Here is an 18,375-nt window from a genome sequence, read left to right as displayed (position 1 = left end):
AACAGGAATTGTAAAGTCTTTGGTGATCCAACATTTTCTTTATTTGCTTTCTTCAAGCGTTCTCTGCAGCAATCTTTTTTTGATTGCTTGCAGACTTGCTACATTGAACATGATGTATATTTAGCATATACAGAGGTTTTCAGCTGATGTAATTTCTAGCTTCTCGCTTTGAGGTGCTTTTTCTTGTAATATAAACAATCAGGGCTTTCACTAAAAAAAGAAGTGTGTAGGTGTGCTTGAGTTAGGTGTGACTGATGATGTGTCAGTTAGTAGGTTGTGAATGAGTGAATCTAGGAGTGTGGTGTGATTGAGAGATGCTGATTGAGAAATTAATGGAGCTTGGCTCTCATGTATGTATCAAGTGCCTATATATTGGCCTTTTCTCATGAATAAAGTACAAGAGTTATTTTGATTGTTCCACTCCCATCTTGCTGCTTAGCCATGATCCAACAGCTTTAGGGCTGGCTTTAAGGCCCCCTAGATAAAGGGGGGCTTGCTGCTCTCATTTCTTATTCAGTTCCTCAGCCAATTCAGCCTTCCTCTCCAGGCCCAGAGCAGTCTCTAGGCTCCCTGCAGGACAGCAGCAAAATCAGTAGGAGGGTGCCTACGCAGCACCATAGCCCAAGCTTGGAGTAGAGGTTTGGGGTTCTGTTTCAGCAGCTTCCTTTTCCAGTTTTCAGCTCTTCCTTAGCTCTATTCTCAGCTCCCTTTAGCTCCACATCTCTCAGCTTTCACACAGTTTCTCAAGCTCCATATCTCTCAGTTTCTCCGTCCTCCCTTTGTCTCTCACTCAAGCAGCTCCGCTGCATGCATGGGGACAGCACTATAGCCTTGCACAGTGGTCTACATCAATAGTGTGGGCAGCATTGGCCTTGGTCGAGATTGGGTTGTTTCTCAGGCATTCGTGGGTCAGCCCTCAATGTCGAAGGGTCATCCTCGGAGTTGCATGCCTTGCTCTCTGAAGGAGTGGTTGTATTTTAAGTTCTCCAAAGAAGATTCTTCCCTATTTGGGAAGGGAACCCTCAATGGGTACAGAGACCCAATCTAGTGTCGCCTACGTTTCTCTAACCCTAAAACTCTCTCTCTTCCTCTCTAAGGTGCAAATGCATACCTCTTGCAAAACGGTTTAAAGAAAGTCTCGCTGCGATTACATGATCATTAACCATTACATGTTACATTGGTATTAGAGCTTCGATCTTGATTATCGCGAGTGCATGGTTTTGTTGAGATCCAAAAAGGACATGCAGACCAGCATCACGGAGCAGGAGAGGGGAGAAGAAGAGCAACAATTCAACTACCAGGAAGACAAAGAAAGTACGCTTCCGCCTAACACTCAAGAAATGTTAGAGAAGCTCATGGAACAAAATCGAATCCTCTTGATCCAGCTCGAAGAAACTTCATGATAGTTGGGTGAAAAAGACAAGCAGCTTGAGGAGACAAGGAAGAATCTTGAAGAAAAAAAAGCAACAGCAGGGGAAAAATTAGAAGCAAGAAAGGGAATCTCGAATTTCCAAAAACTGCTCTTGTTGATGCACGAGGAGCGCAAACAAGAGGAGACACTTGGATGTGACAAGATGGACCAAGCTGAGAAGCAGCACCGACTCGATTGGGAGACCATGTTTTTGGCCACCATGCAAGCTAGCATGAGCGTAGCTTCCCCACTGGGCTTGGCATCACTCACTTGGTCCACACCGAATTTCACAAAATATGATGGTAAGTGTGACCACTCAACTATTTTGCAATTTGTTCACCAGTTTGTTGCTCACTTTCCGTTAGCATGCATTCACAACGAACAAGACAAAGTCCACCTAGCCACCCCTCATTTGATCGGTGAGGTGGTTACCTTGTGGCAGCATTGGTCCAGTAGTTATATTGACTCGACCACGCATGTCACGAGTTTCAAATGGGGTCCGACCTCAAAGCTCGATTTCTACTGCCTCAGTACTTATTGAATCTAGAAGAAGAGTTTTCTCGTCTAGCCCAGAACGGTCTGCCGATACCAACCTACAACAGTAAAGTTATTACCCATGGGTAGTCTTCCTAAAATGATATGTATTCATGAGTTTCAAATGGGGTCCGACCTCAAAGCTCGATTTCTACTGCCTCAGTACTTATTGAATTTAGAAGAAGAGTTTTCTCGTCTAGCCCAGAACGGTCTGCTGATACCAACCTACAACAATAAAGTTATTACCCATGGGTAGTCTTCCTAAAATGATATGTATTAAGTGTTTGGTTGTCATTGAGTCTAAAGGTCCTCTGCCTTGAATAGTCCTCCTAAAAAGATGTATTGGTTTTCCTATTTTGGTGTGCGGCTATTGGCCTGCTCCTGCGAGCCCTCCTCCCTCCCTCTGTAGCCTCCAGAGAGGTGGTGAATAGCGCCACTGAAGGCCCTGAGAAGTATGCTCGAAGAAGAGGCCCTGTGTATCCCAATCTCGGAGGAAACGTCTCCGCTTCTCCCGGCCAGCCCGGGAATCTCCCTGTATCTGGTCCCACTGGCCTCTGAGTGTGTGTATAATCTCACTCCAGATGTCGGTCATGACCTGGGCAGTCGAAAGAGAGGTGCCACCGAGGATCTACGCGCAGCGCGAGGTCCAAATGTGCCATCCAGCGATGCTGCTAATAATCTCCCAGACTGGTTGCCTCTCCTGAGATCCTGTGTCTGCCTCTGCCAGGTGCGGCGGGATGTCCGCGAGTGAACGCAGCCCCGTCAGCTGCAAAACTGACCTCATGTTTCTTGTTTTTTCGAAGTAATATAATCAGCACTGTTTTTTCGGCAAAAAAAAAATTTTTGGTGTGCGGCTTCCTAACATGTCCTGTTATGAAGCCAAGGGGGGATGTACTGTGGGAGCTATGCATTGGCTTTGATAGGTTTAGAGAGGGATGTATTGTGGGAGCCATGTATTGGCTTTGATAGGTCTTGTTATCAGGCCTGGCCGAGTTCCAAGATGTTGGTGTATTCCTAGACCTATGAGCTGGTCATGTAGCCATGCTATTACGTGAGCCTTTGAGCATGTTGAGTCTCAAGCCATGAAAGTGCTTGGATCAACCTCTGAACACGCTCAGACTTTAGCCTCTGAGTTACATAGGGTGCACAGTTTGATGACCGTCATTGTCATGTTCTATTCTTGGTTCCATTCCAATAGTCTCTCACCTTGCCTTCATGGGGGGGTTGTTGGAATATGAAACCAAAGTGAGTTAAAAATGAGTGTACTAGTGGTTTTATAGTCTAGTGAGTCCTAGACATGCCACGTGTCATATTGGGAGATATCCCATAGACGTTGTGACTTTCTAGAGTCTAGTGGCACACTATATATTGTTGTACTTGTCTATTATCTAATATGTCAGTCAACATCAAGCTATCAATACATTGTGAGTATTTTGGTTATTGCCTTGCACTTGTACTTTCCTTTCTTTCCATTTTGCCTTTCATTATGCTTTCCATATTTCCATTGCGTTCCTAGCTAGCTAACATGTCGTTTTAAAGACTACCCAAAGTGGTTGGCCGAAAAGGTTGCAAAGGAACATTCTTCTACCGTCGCCATTGCTTAGGCTCTCCTAGTCCCGCCGATCTCAGCTACAAATGCTGTCTTACTTGCTTTGAACGCTGTCCCACCAGTGGTCTTGGAAGGTAAGAAGGAGGGCATGCTCGATGAGCCAATGAAAGCCCTCATCAGAGCCTATGGCATAGTTAAAGGGCAACGGTTTGTTGTCCTATTTGACATGGGGAGTTCAAAAGATGCTATATCCCCTCAGCCCGCTAAGAAGTTGGGGTGCACTTTAGTGGCTCATGATTGTGGTGGACGGGTTCACACCCAGGCCACACACTCAGATCACTCACAAGGCCGAACAATTTTCTTTCACAGTTCAGAGGGCCTCTTTTCAGCAGGATTTTGCTATCTCTTCAAAGCCAATAAAACTACAGAATGAGTGCGGAGTCAGTCAAAGACCACCTCGCCAAAGCACAAGCAACGTACATGCACCAAGCCAACAGGTCCGGTCAAGATGTCAACTATAAAGAAGGGTGATTTGGATTTATGTAAGGATTATTAAGCAAATGTTAACGGGGATGCCCCAAGCTTTCCTTTAGAAGTTTTGGACCATTCCCCATCATTGAGAAGATCAATGATGTCTCTATGAAGTTGTGCTTACCAGTCAGTTGGACAATGCATAACGTCTTTCACGTAGCTTGGTTTAAGCCTTATATTGGCCCAGCACTCAGTGATATCACAAATGAGTAGCAACTTGAAGTGATTGATGATGCAAAAGTTATAGATCCAGAGGAGATTCTCCTCCACAAATGGAAGCGTGGGTCAGGATGATGCATCTGCGAATTCTACACTAAGTTTCGAGATCGAGGGAACCATGAGATGGTTTACCTAGATGAAAGTTTCTTCCAAGAGCTTCCATAGATATTGGCGGACTTGGAGGCCATGCAATTACTGCCAAGTTAAGGAGGAGGGAATGCACATGCACCCCTGCACTTGGATGCAAGGCAACAGCTGGCTAGTGCTAGTAGATTCCTAATCTAGGTGATTTTGTCGTATACCGTGATCCCATTGTGAGCCCTTGTCCAGTCAGGTATGAGCTATGTATGATGAGTCCCTATTCACTGGTACCCACTGGAGAACTTGTAGCTTAGTGTTTCCATCTTAGGGTTTAGCTAGGTCTAGGTCTCAGCCCAGGGTAGGAGCCCAGAAGGGCCCCCAAGGGCTAGACTAAGTAAAGGGGACAGGATCAGCCAAGGTAGGAGCCCCAGAAGGCCTTCCCAAGGCAGCTCCTTTGCTAGCTCCAAGCAAAGGAGAAAGGGCACCTTTTATAGGCTGCCCTTCTCCCAACCAGCCAGCCAACCAGCTGACTGGTGGCTGGCCGGCTGTTTATTGTTGGTTGGGGCTAGCCAATCAAGCCCTCCAGCCCCCTATATAAAGGGGAGGCTTGCTGCCCTCGTTCCTCAGCCAATTCAGCCTTCCTCTCCATCACCCAAGCAACCTCTAGCCCCTCTAGAGTTCCCTGCAGGACCGCAACAAACTCAGGAGGAGGGTACTGCGCAGCACCATAGCCTGAGCTTGGAGTAGAGGTTTGGGGTCCTGTTTCAGCAGCTTCCTTTTCCGTTTTTTAGCTCTTTCTTAGCTCTATTTTCAGCTCTCTTTAGCTCCACATCTCTCAGCTTCCACACAGTTTCTCAAGCTCCATATCTCTCAATTTTTCCGTCTTCCCTTCACGTCTCTCACTCATGCAGCTCCACTACATGCCCGGGGATAGCACAAGCCTCTTCTATAGCCTTGCAAAGTGGCCTACATCGACGGTGTGGGCAATGTTGGCCTTGGTCGAGATTGAGTTGTTTCTCAGGCATTTGTGGGTCAGCTCTCAGTGTCAAAGAGTCATCCTTGGAGTTGCATCCCGTGCTCTCTGAAGGAGTGTTGTTTGTATTCCACAGTTCTGCAAGAACAAAGCAATTTATTCCCTATTTTGGGAGGGCGCCCTTGGTGGGTACATGGACCCAATCTGGTGTCATCTACATTTCTTTAACCCTAAAACTCTCTCTCTCTCTCCCTCCCTCTCTCTCTCTCTATGGTGCAGACTCATACGCCTCACAAAATGGTTTAAAAAAGGATTGCTGCGATGGCACGATCATTAACAGTTACATCTTACATTCATCTGCAGTTTTACTTCAACTATTCAAGATTGGGCATGTTTGTAGTGTGGTTGGGGTATCGGCAAATGCCATCATGCAAGTGTGTGCTTCCAATGACAGGTCACTATGTCAAGTTGTTGCTTCAGCAATGGCAGATCTATGGAAGAGAGAGGAAGGGGTACCAATGGTTAAAAATCTAATTGAAATTCAGTCCCAGTTTTGGGTGGCTTTATAATGAAAGTTTTCAAGGTGAGGGAATTTCTTGCTGCCATTTCATTGTCATATAGCATTTCCTGTTCTACCGAATGAAATCGTAATGATAAATAATAATAAAATAATATGTGTATAACCACTTTGATATGAAAGAGTGATTTGTTTCTAGGCACCCCCCACCCCCCGGGTTAGCATTAGTCATCTCTTGAGTTCGGTCGGCCTGACTGAGCAGGCCGACCAGCAGGGGAACCCCCCTACAAATAGGCCCCCCTGCCCTCTTCTGTGGAGGTATGTCTCAGCAGTCAATTCAGAGTTTTCTCTGACATCTCCTGCGTATTTCCATCTGTCTCCATTCGCATGTCCTTGCTGTCCCAGTTCGCTTGTTCTCATTTCTGCTGCGCCCCCCCCCCCCCCCCCCCCCGAAAAAATAAAAATAAAAATTCGCATCTCCTTGCTGTTTCAGTTGGCTTGTTTCGCTCTCAGTTTCTGCTCGCATTTTAGGTCGCCTGTTCTGCTTGCATTTCTGCTGAGATGACCCATAAACATTTGGTGGATAAAATTGTTGGCGGTCTGAAGGTAAAAAGTGAGTGACCAATAGATGGAAAGCTGTTTTAATGGTAATAGGAGATTGATTGAGTCTCCATGTGCAGAACTTGTTGTGGTTTACTGATGGACTAAATTGCACTTCTTCATATTTCATGCATCACATATAGTGGCTGAAATTTTTTAACACGCATGGCCACAATGATTTGCCCACATTTTTCATACTTCCATCAGTGTTTCTGGAGGTCAGCCTTTGAATTGCTGCATCTGTCAATGGGTATCTATATAAGTTGGCATTCTGATAATATTTATCTGCTATATTTGCCTGATTGTTTCTTTAGTAGCTTTCTATTTTAAATATATGATTGCCAGGACGGTTTCAGGCTTTACTGCATAATTCTGATTGTTCCTCACAGATGCTCAGTTTGCAATCCTGGTCCAAACTTTAGTGCATTGTGGTGATGGAAGTTTTGTGCTGGTCTACACACGTTATTTATGGACTACCTTGATTGCAAGTGTGTTAACATGAATGTCATGCCTAGTTATGATGGATGCCAACACTTCACATTGTGACTCAGAATTAATTATAGTAAGTGTCATTCTCTGGAGAGTCATGTGGTCTGAGGCTACCTTGATTTTGGGTATCTTCATGTTATGCTTTTTTATGATGAATGCTAACACTTCAAAGAGTGACTCCCTATTAATAACAGTAAGTGTCATTCTCTGGAAAGTTATGTGGTCTGGGGCTCAAAGTTCTGCTGACAATTCCATTTTGCAGGAAGATTGGAAATGGCTCAACTGCAAGGCCTTCTCTTCCAGTTACTTCAAAGAACGAGACTTTAAAGTCTACTATGAAAGAGGTGCTGTTTGCTTTATTTGATTGCCACAGTTTCACTGCTGGTGTTAAATCAAGGTATCTAACTAATCTATGGTCAATGCAGTCTGAACGAGATGCTTTCAATAATAGAGCTCCTCGAGGGAGGTGCAGACGTAACAATTCGATTGGCATATCTCCGGTAGGCCTTATAGTCGATACAAACTGTTAAGAATCCATATTTATCCTTGTCTGTTGCAGGGGATTCCTATGACTCATTTGAAAGAAGAATGGCTAAAGTAATTAGCTCAAGGTTTAATTTTTGTTTCCAAGAAGATGGCAAAGTATTGGAACGTAGGTACCCATAAAATTTAAAAATTTTAAAGCTTGAAGAAATTTTGTGCTGAAAAGCAGGACACGGCAATGGAGCTTTCAGATGATGAAGAAAAAGGGACGCTGAAAGGAGGAGCTGCTGATACAGAAGCATGCAAAAACTACCCTATACGCCGTTCTGGGTTGCGCAGTAATATGAGGTGTGTCTGCGATGTGATATATTTTTGTAGCTCATCCTATTTATTTTATGCAAGTGCTTTGAACCTCTGAAAAGCATGACGTCTTACAATATCCATGTTTCAGGAAGGAGGGGCCAAGCATTGCGTATCCAAGGTATCGATTCTCCTTAGATTGCAAATTATTTTTTTCTCTTGAGACTTCAGAACCTTTGAAAATGATTCACACTTTTTTGTAAACTTGAAAAATAGTTTTTTAGAAGGTAACAGATGTTTCTGATGCAAGGCACATCTATTCGTTCCTAGTTCAGTTTTTGAGCATTGTTTCATTCGGCATTTCAATTTCTGCACTGGGAAAGAGAGTTGAATCTTCTTGTAGCGTGGATGATCGGAATTCAATGAAGGAATTTATTGTAAAAGCATGGAATAACAAATGCAGTATGTTATGGGAAGCAAAAAAGTGTGCGAGTAAATATCTATCTGCCAGAAAGTAGTGCTTGTGAATTTAAGCACTTATGCAGTTGGAAAAGTGCACGAATTGCCTTATGCATGGTCTGGCCTGCTAGTTTATATTCTTATGCCCTTTTGCAACCATGATCACCTGATACTGTGATGAATGGTCATTGTGATATAATTGGCTTGATATCACAATGTGCAAAGCTGGTTGAACCTTCAAAATGCCATGTCAACACCTGTGCAATGCTCTGTGAGCAGTTGTAGAGACACAGCCCCACTCCCACTCCCTGGGATCCCACTGCAAGTATTTTAGGTGGGCACTCCCATAAAGCCAAATCCTCCAGGAGCTCAGATGGATGTCCTCTGGATAGGGCTCTAAATACCAGACAAAAAGCCAAAAGACATTGCTCCATGGGCCCACGATCTTGACAGGCTCACAACTTGCATCCATGAGGATACCCCCATCCATGGATCTGGATAACATACCCCCAAAGTGTAGATCGCGCATCCCCATCTGTATTTGAATGACGTGAAGCAAGATGCCTGTCCTCGAAAAGGCCTCCATCCATCTAACACATTGGTGAGGTCTTTGCTCCCGAAGGACCTAGTGCAAGGGTAAAGCTACATCGATTTAGTGCAAGGGTAAAGCTACATCAATTCTCCTACTGCTTTCTCTAAGGTGACTAACCATTCCGAGTTCTGCATTCATCCGTAAACTTAATGAAAGCCTCCAAGAGCTCACAGTTGAAGCCGGGCCTCTCTCTCATTTGGACCATTTCATGTCATTTGAAGCACCAAGCAGTTTGCCATGGTCACCAAGAATAAAGTCATACCACATGGTAGGCTGCCTATCAATCTCTTCTTGAGAGGAGGGGGGATCCTTCAAAGATTAATCGTGAAGCTGTCCCAAGCTTTCAAGATGGCAGTAATAATGGAAGAGGAAGGCACCCTGAGGTGTGTGGACGTAAAGCTCCACTTGTGCTGTCCATCCAATCACCACCTGAGGAGGGGAGAACAAAACCCTATGTGCCGACGAAGAAATCTTCCAAGGCTCTTGCCCCCTGACCACAAATTTGCAAATCAAAGCCTTGCAGTGCAGATTTGGGTCAATGACATTCAGACCTCTTTCTTGCGTGGGAGAATCAAAGTCTCCCATGCCACCCTAGCTTTGGTATCTACTGAACCATCAAGCCCACTCCATAAGAAATTCTTGATTGGTCTTTTGCGCTGAGAGAGGCAGTCCCTAGGTTGGCACCAACAAGAACCAACAAACCAGGTTGTGGCCAACAATGTGGAGGAGGCTAGAGATTGAGGCGGCGATCACGGATTCATGGTGGGAGGGATTACAGAGTCCTTGGACCCACCATTGTTGGTCAGGACAGTTCTCGCGGACAGGGGTACCGCTCTGGATACGCTAGGTTTTATAGGGTGGGTCGTTGTAGGTAGAGTTAGAGTTGGATGATGAGGCAGAGGTGGAATTGGAGGATCTAGAGTGGTAGAGTGTCAAGATAGTGGGTCGTTTGGGCAGGACTTGGTGCATTGATGCCTCCATAGTCTAATCGAACCCAGAGGGAATATTGTGGCACCTATGGATTTTGGAGGGCAAACCCTTATACAACATTCAGTGGGATCCAAGAGAGTGTTCTGGCCTTCCCGCATAGTGTATTCGGACCGGGTGGAGGAGGTTTCCTTCTTTTCTTACACTACGCATCGGGCTCCGTTTACAGCTCGAGGCAACATCATGGTCCTCCTCAAGTAAACGCCATCGGTTAGAGCAGGATGTCCCGAGAGAGGTCCTAGCCCGCTTCTGCCCCTGTCTTTGGATGAGCTTATGCCACGCAAGATTTCCTACTTTTTTTGGTTGATGCTCACTTGGGTCTGCCCATCGACCCCTGGCTGCAACAGATGTGGGTAGATGGCGGATGCATTGGCTGCGTGGATAGAGTTTTGGAGACTATCACTCACTGCCTATGGGGTTGCCTAGTCGCACAGTGGATATGGTTGGCGTCCTTCAGGATTGTGGCTATCACACAGAGGATGAGTAGGGATTTCATTTGGGGGATGGCAGCCTAGCTCACGGAGGGAGGACATAGCTTCGTGATTGACCTTGTCTCTTTGGCTTACATGATACATGGACAGTAGGTCTCCTGGATTGAGATCCATGACACAGTTCAGCCCTCCTGCTCACGCCCACCACCTCTACCGGAGGATGGTGTGTGGGAGAGTTTCCAGCATTACTACCTAGAACATCTGGGTGGCTTGATGCAGTCAGGTGATGGGAGGCTAGTCGATTTCTCTGACAGATACCCTAGTAGCCAGCAAGACATCATCTTCAATTTGTGTGCCATTTGAGAGCGTGGTTCTCCAAGCTTGAGAGTGACAACTAAAAGGTGGGAGTGTTTTTGCTAGGCATGGCTGGCAGGATTCTTCTACACCCTTTTTGCAAAGGTTATTCACTGGATGTATAGACCACCACCTTGGTTGCTAGCTCCTGTTTTGAAATCTCTCTAGGCAGTGAACCACGAGATCTGAAAACAGATGGCTTTCTTATAGCTGGCAACTTGATTCTCTTTTGTGTTTGCATCGATAGAATTTTTTGGAAGTTGTTTGTATGACATTTTTCAAGCATTAATAGAATTTACTTTTTTTTGAAAAAAAAAACATACATCACGTAGAACCCTCATATCAGGTTTTACCAATCCTTGGTATAACTTGCGAAACCCTATGCTTGACATCATCTCTGGCAAAAGTATTGGGGTTTGCATCATTAAGAACAGAGGCATTAAAATTTGAAGCAGTACTCAGGACATCATGAGGATCTGTCTATCAGAGTCAATTAACTGAGGTACACACACCTTGTCTAGGGCCAAGGGTAGAGATGTTTTTATTGACCTTCTCCCATGTGAATCCAAAAGGATTTCTGTGCATGAAAGGCATACCCAGCTTTTTGATCTAAATATACCTATTGTTGAGCTTTTGCTACCGCAAGGCACTCTTGTATCCAAGCCACTTATATTCTTTCCTTTGTAGGGTTGCGAATTGTTGACATATACCAAACTCTCGTCTCAAATCTCATGTCTCTTGGTATTAGCAGTGGAATAATGAAAATTACCAATACTTGAGAGGGCTGCTGTCACACCACGCTACATATGAAACATCTAAAACTATAAAATTGCCTTTGAAAGGCCTTCCTCTACATACAAAGCATTTGGAATCTTGATATTGCTAGAGCGAGCATGCTTATGAGGCTAGAAACCATCGAAACCATTGAAAAGTTCCCATGCGCGCATGCACAGGGCAATACAAATAGTGCCATCTCTTATTTAGTGCCTAGCGGTCGATGTAAAATCTGCTAAACCATGCATGGATGGGCATATGATATCTCCTATTCGACCGTGAAAATATGAGGGAGGATGACAAGGGTTGAAAACCATTATTTGTCCAGGAGCATCTGCTGAAATAGGAAAGGATCCTAGGCAGTATTCTCAAAGAGTGAAGGCCACCTTCTCTTCTCCCTTTATGTGAGTGTAAACTCCATCATATGAAGTCACTCCCAATAATCTAAGAGTTTGCAAAGGGGGCCCATGAAAGAAGTCTGTCCCAAAACAAGACATGTTTCCCTCTATTATTGGGGGGGGTAAAGGTTGAGAAGACCAACCTTACATCTACCAATCAAAAGCAAAATCCATTGTGCTCTAGAGGAGTGATCCCGCTGTGTCCAACCGCTAGGGGAGAAAAGAATCTGAAACTAGTACCAAAGGTAAGAGACTAAAAAAGTGTGACCCGATAGTAAATGACCCGAATTTCTACAATCATCATCATCATCCAACTTGTGTTCTTGGATAAAAAGATTGTCACTAGGATTTCTAGTAACACCTAGATGGAGCTGCCTATAGGCTGCCTTTGATGAGGAACACTACGAAGGCCTGCATAGGGTAGACAATGCAGTATCTCGGGTGCTAGGTGGGCATAGATATTCTAGCGGAGCAGCAAATAGCCCCGGGGCCTTGGAGAGTGTGCAGCACAAGATTTTTTATTGGAGCGTGGCCAAACTCTCTCTAGCAGACAGGGCTTTAGTGGGGAACCAGGTACTCTTCGCCACAGCCTAGTACATGCCTCTAGTTGGTGCTTTCACAAGGGCTGCATGGGGCAGCTAAGGTGGCTGGTACACAACTTCCCTTTGTGTATTGTGGGAGCCATGTATTGGCTTTGATAGGGTCTCTTTATCAGTTGTTGAGTCTTAGGCCATGAGAGTGCTTGGATCAACCTCTGAACATGTCATGTTGTAGTCGGGGCAGATGGTGGCATTCTTGAGGCGTGAATAGCAGCAGCAGCATCATCAAGTAGGCCGTTTCTTCAAAAATGGGCTCCAAATGAGGTCATTTTTAGGGTGATGAGTAGTAGAAATGTCTCCACAACAATAAGCAACTATTTCCTTCACAAAAACACAAAAAAATCAGCAAAAACGAGCTGTCTTTCAGCAAAAAACGGGCTGTTTTTGAGCAAAAAACGAGCTGTCTTTTTCTCTACGAAGACGGCCACTAATGCCCACAAGAATGGTGACCAAGTTTCTTCAAATCTAAGCACAAATCTGCAGCAAATTTGAGGCTGGTCCGATGCCTTTTCTTGGCCATTTTTTGCCCCGATTGCAAGTTAAGCTGCTGCTACAGCCCAGATTATTCTAGCCTTTTCTCCGAGCTCGCACTTCAGCCGTTATTGTTGCAACATTTGAAGCAGACATGGAGTATTCCAAAGTGGCAATTGTGATTGAAAAGTTTTCTGGTAAGAACTTTTCAACTTGGCAAACCAAGCTAAGGCTTCTGCTTATGAAGGAAGGTGTGTGGAAGGTGGTTAGTGGCAAAGACAAGAAATGAAAAGAAAATTGTAGCGTGGGAAACTCTCAATGAAAAAGGTCTTTCTATCATTGGTTTGGGTTAGTTTGATGATGTTATTCATCACTTGGATTTTGATTACACTGCACATGAATTGTGGGACCTGCAAGAGAAGGGGGTTTGAATATCATCGACCTGGACCTACAGTGCAGAGCCTTACTCTGCAAGGTCGTCGTGAGTGTACTTATGCCAGGGCAAGAGCGTTGGAAGGACTTTTTATTAGATGCATACAGTCTCGCACGCCCACTCCAGGAGATGATTGGATACACAGTATCAGATGGGTTTTCACCACAGCCCACCTCAGATCTCCTTCTTCCCCTCTTATGGTTGCTATCTTGAAAGCATGGGCCAGCTTCAGGAGTACTCTTCGTAGGATTCCCCCGTCCACCTGTGAAGAGATTGAAAGGCAGCCTATCATGTGGAACGACAGTATTTTGGATGAGCATGGTAGGCCACTCGGAGCTTCTCTTTACATGGAGTGGCCTAGATGGGAGAGGGGCCTTGCATCTACTGTGGGAGCATGGAAAGCCTTCAGGAGGCTTCCTGCAGACCAACAGGCCCAGGTGGTTCATAATCTCAGAGGGAGTGCAGAGAGTTTCAACAAATTGATGCAGCCTTGCCCTTGGATTGGGTGGACACAGATGACATGCCTATTACTTGTTCCACTTGGATGGGGGCATTTTTCAGATTGGGCATTCCTTTGTAGGTGATTGCTTTACGTAACACACATGAGGATGCCTTGTCTTTGATGTTTCTTCGGGGGGTAGGTTGTCCAAGTCCACAGACGATATATTGTTGGAGGTACCGTTTCAGCTAGTCAGGATAGTGGGCTTCATGGAGCATGGCTCTCTTTCACAGTGGTACTTGGATCTTGACCCACTACTCATTGCCCTGGGCTCATGGAGGCTATGGCTCTATGGAGGTGTCCCAATTAAGTTTTTGCAGTGGGACCCTGGGGAATGGGAGTGGATAGATGAAGGGCACCGAGAGAAGGGCATCCCCTTCTTTCACTACACGATCAATAATGCCAAGGAATTTCAGCTCAGCTGTAGGGGTTGGAGGCCCACCAGAGCTCCTCATTGGGAGAATTTTCAGATTTCTGCAGACTTTCAGAAAATTATTTGGCAGAGGCTTTGGAAATCCCACCGGAATAGAAAAATCACTCTCTTCTTTTGGCTTTCAATTCATGGTGGGATAGCAGTGAACCATTGGAGATCCAGGTTCGGGGTTGACCCTACTTGCCTTTGTTGCCTTTCTGCTTCGGAGACGGTACAACACTGCGTTTGAGATTGCAGACAGGCAAGAATCATATGGAAGGGGATTGCAAGACTTTTCATCACTTTTGTTCGCCTCCCCTTCTATATGACTTGGGGATCAGTGGCTTGGCTTACTCTTTCAGGGCCCCCGGTTTTCTTTGAGAGACATGACTCGTCTTGGGCTCTTCACATCTGACGACACCTTGTGGAGTCATGCTCTTTAGAGGATGTTCCGGCCACTCTCTTCAGGGCTGCTCATTTCTCGGTTGACTCTCCATGGGAGGTTTTAGCTAGCATTGCAACATGGCACATTTGGAGAGTCAGATGCACTGAGGCTATGGAGGGTTCTCAGGCTCACCCTTCTCAGACCTTGGCCAGTACTTGGACAGATACGGTACACACTCTGATGGCCATATGGGTGACTATGCAGGGATCCTTTCGAGCAGCCTCCTCCAGGAGAGTTATTTTTCTTAGGGATTGGAGAGACTCTCCCTTCCTTGCTGAGACTTCTACAGGGTTGAGTTGGCATTTTCAGCCTCAGCCTTGGTTTCTTTCTACCTCATTCTTCTGAGGTGTTTTTTATTACATGCTTAGCATGTTGTATTTCTGCACAGAGCTTGCTCTCGCGAGTTTCTTTCTTACTTAATAGAAGTCTCTTTTTTGTAAAATTTTTTTTTTGGGACAAGCTAGAGCTCTTATTGGCAACAAAATTATCAATTCCAAAGTGTTTCTCAAACAAGAATTCTTTAAGTTCCATATGAAGCATGAAGATTCTCTTAATGCTCATTTGAATCATATGGAATCCCTCATCACCCGACTTGCTGCTTTGAAGGACTCTGTTGGGAAAGATAATCAAGTGGTTGTCCTCCTTTCCAGCATTAAAGATATTCCTCAGTTTTGTGATATCATACCAGTGCTTAGAGTAGCACGGGATATGTCCTTTGATGAAATAGTTGCAATGCTTCTTGATCATGAACGAAGGCACAAAGATGTCAATAAGGAGCATGCATTATATTCAAAGTGTAAAAATCCGTTCAAACCTTTCAAATGTACATATTGTACGAAGCTTGGCCATATAGAGAACCGTTGTTTTCAAAAGCCAAACAACAATCCAAGGAGCACGCTAACTTGGTTGTAGCTATCACTAGTGAAGAAGAAGAAGATGACATTCCAACACCAACTTTTTCTCTCACTGCTCATCTTCGAAATCTATCCTTCCCTCAGGAGGGAGATGAGGATGATGAATATGTCTTCTAAAATGTCCATGAGCTTGATGTATATGTGTACTTTGCTCTGGGTAGTCCCCTAAAAATTAAATGTAATAAGGTTCTCATTAGCCTTGGATAGTTCTCCTAAAATGATGTTTTGCTATCTATGGTATGTGGCTCCATGTCACCCTGTTTTGGAGGTGATGTATTGTGGGAGCCATGCATTGGCTTTGATAGGGTCTCTTTATCAGGCCTGGCCGAGTTCTAGGATGTTGGTGTATTCCTAGACCTATGAGCTGGTCATGTAACCATGCTAAGACATGAGCCTTTGAGCCATGTTGAGTCTTAGGCCATGAGAGTGCTTGGATCAACCTCTGAACATGTTCAGACTTTATCCTCTGAGTTACTTGGGATGCACAGATTAGTAGTCCATCATTGTCATGTTCTGTTCTTGGTTCCATTCCAATAGTTGCTCACCTTTCCTTCATGGGGGGTGTTAGAACATGAAGTCAAGTTGAGTGTGTCTTAGTATGTTCTACTAGGAGTTCTAGTAGAGTCTTATGTGTGAGTGCCACGTGTCATATTGGGAGATATCCCATATACACTTTTGATATTCTAGTGTGTGTCTATCCTATATATGATTGTACTGGTGTGTCACATCAACATACATCAAGGAGTCTACATCAAGCTTTATCAATGTGAGTCTTTCCATTTTGGTCTATTACTCATTTACATTTCCTTTCTCTTTGATTATGTTTCCATTTGAGTATTATCTTCTCTCTCCCTAGCCTATCCTCTGTGTGTGTGGGGAGGGGGAGGGGGGCAGCAGGCTGCCATGGATAGCTTTGTTCTCCTCTATGACACTCTCAGTAGGAGGTGACCAGAGATGCTGGTATGCACGCACAGAGAGATGGTTTGAGCAACTAGGGCTCCACATGGATAGACTCCCTCCCTTGCAGTATAGTATGGACACTCTGTTTTCTCCCCTCCGGTCACACAAGGTCAACTAGGTAATCCGTGAGGATCTCTTACAGCTACACACATTCCGGACCTGGTTGGGACCAAGCGAACTCCCAGTGAAGCTTAGCTTCTATAGAGATCACTGCTTACATATCACTGAGGAGGGTTTCATTGACCCACGAGGATACACGCAGATCCACTTACCCCACTCACTGATGGTCTCTATTGGGAAATTTCGGGTCTCTTCGCATAGACTTCGTATCGAGAGCGGCAGAGTAGGGCGCCTACCCAAGGAGAGGTGCTTCTGCAAATTATGTGACATGCAGGAGGTTGAGACTGAGGATGACTTCATCTTCAGATGTCCTGTTTACGATGAGATCCGAGGGTGTTTCTACTGCCTCTTTAGAGATATCTATGGGATTTTGTATTTTTCCCTATCCAGATCAGAGATGCTTGGCAAGCTTCATTCATGAGGTAGTCAGGTACCGCGAGAGGATACTCCGATCAATGAGACATGAGCGGAATTCTTCTTCCTTGGCAGACCCCTCTCAGAGTTCTATCACGGAGTTCTTTCAGCCATATCTCTTGGACCCCCACGAGATGAGGCCTCGACATGATCGTGATCTAGAGCCAGTGACTCGATAGCTCAGACAGAGGGTTGACACGTAGTTATGTTTAGCATTGGAGCCCGGCTCACAGGGGTTATTGTAGCCCTGGTTAGACGCAGAGCTATGACCAGGAGACGTCATAGGGTCGCACCCTCGAGTGGTCGGCAGAACTCTATATCCAATTTCATGCTTCCATTACCTCATCCACCCTGATGTCCTAATGATGATGATGATGATGATGATGATGATGAGATTGATATGTACTCGACCATCGACATGACTATGTTGTACTTAGTGCTTAGTACTACCATTTTGCATTTTTTGCATTCTGCATTGGTGTGGATACTTGTTTAGTAGCTCCACCCTCACAGCTTGTTTGTACCAGGATTTTCAGAGTCTCATAGACAAATCGGTCTTCCGAAGACTTTAATAAACTTTCTTTCTTTCGTTCTTTCTTTCTCTCGCTCTCCCTCTTCACCATGTTCGTTCATTGTGCGGGCTCGAATGGCACCCGGAACACCCGAGCCAAAGTGGTGTGGCAGACGGTGATTTTGCCATAGGCCTAGGGGGGCCTCGGCATCATAGATCCTGAGATGCAAAGTCGAGCCCTCTTGGGCAAGCTGATAGTGTGATGTCTCACTCCAAGTTATGAGCCTTGGAAGCTCTTGATGCAGCGCAGGCTTCTTAGGGACACTCCTCGCACATGATAGATGCAACGATCTCGGAATCTTGATGAGAGGGGCTGAACACTACTTGGATTCCACACTGTTGGTTTGGGCAGTTCTCAAGGACTAGGGTGCCCCTCTGGGGGTAGTTCCTCAACAGACTCTTTGCCTCTTTCAATGCAGATTTTACAAGGTAGGGGGAGGGAGGCCTTCTGCTAGTAGAAATGGATAGTGATCAGAGGGATGAGGTGGCTCTTGATGGTCTTACGTGGCAAAAAGATCATGATTGTGGGCTGGTTGGTCCATCACCCTGGGAGGGAGCTCATTGGAGACTTTGACTTTGGGAGGGACGTCCTCTCAAAGAGGTTAGTGGGATCCAGGAGAGTGGTTTCGGCTTGCGCGAGTAGGGCACTTTGACAGGTGGAGTAGGTGCCCTTATTCTCTTACACAACCCGGATTGGACGTTGCTTGTAGTTGACGCAGTAGCATGGACCCCTTCGAGGGAGTGGCATTGGATAGAGCAAGAGATTCCCCGATTCTAGTCATGCCTCTGGTCTAGTTTGCGACCATGGAAGTTCTCCTACTTTTTTTGGATGGTAGCTCACGGAGGATTGCCCAT

The 18,375-nt window shown here is 45.3% G+C and overlaps 1 protein-coding gene across 1 annotated transcript in view; it reads left to right on the top strand.

The window, feature by feature from the left end:
* Positions 1 to 18,375, top strand: part of LOC147885880 (uncharacterized) — a 93,985-nt gene that overhangs the window by 42,362 nt on the left and 33,248 nt on the right. The window contains exons 4-7 of the mRNA XM_087396763.1: positions 7,167 to 7,248; positions 7,330 to 7,404; positions 7,617 to 7,735; positions 7,839 to 7,868. Coding sequence (XP_087252889.1) covers positions 7,167 to 7,248; positions 7,330 to 7,404; positions 7,617 to 7,735; positions 7,839 to 7,868 — 306 coding nt within the window. The remainder of the gene's footprint in view (positions 1 to 7,166; positions 7,249 to 7,329; positions 7,405 to 7,616; positions 7,736 to 7,838; positions 7,869 to 18,375) is intronic.

Source organism: Dipteris shenzhenensis, chromosome 25, assembly GCF_047967505.1.
Source record: "Dipteris shenzhenensis isolate YYH24624 ecotype China chromosome 25, Dip_SZ_1.0, whole genome shotgun sequence".
Taxonomy (NCBI): domain Eukaryota; kingdom Viridiplantae; phylum Streptophyta; class Polypodiopsida; order Gleicheniales; family Dipteridaceae; genus Dipteris; species Dipteris shenzhenensis.
The sequence above is the reverse complement of the archived record's forward strand: the minus strand, read 5'-3'. Positions and strand labels throughout refer to the sequence as shown.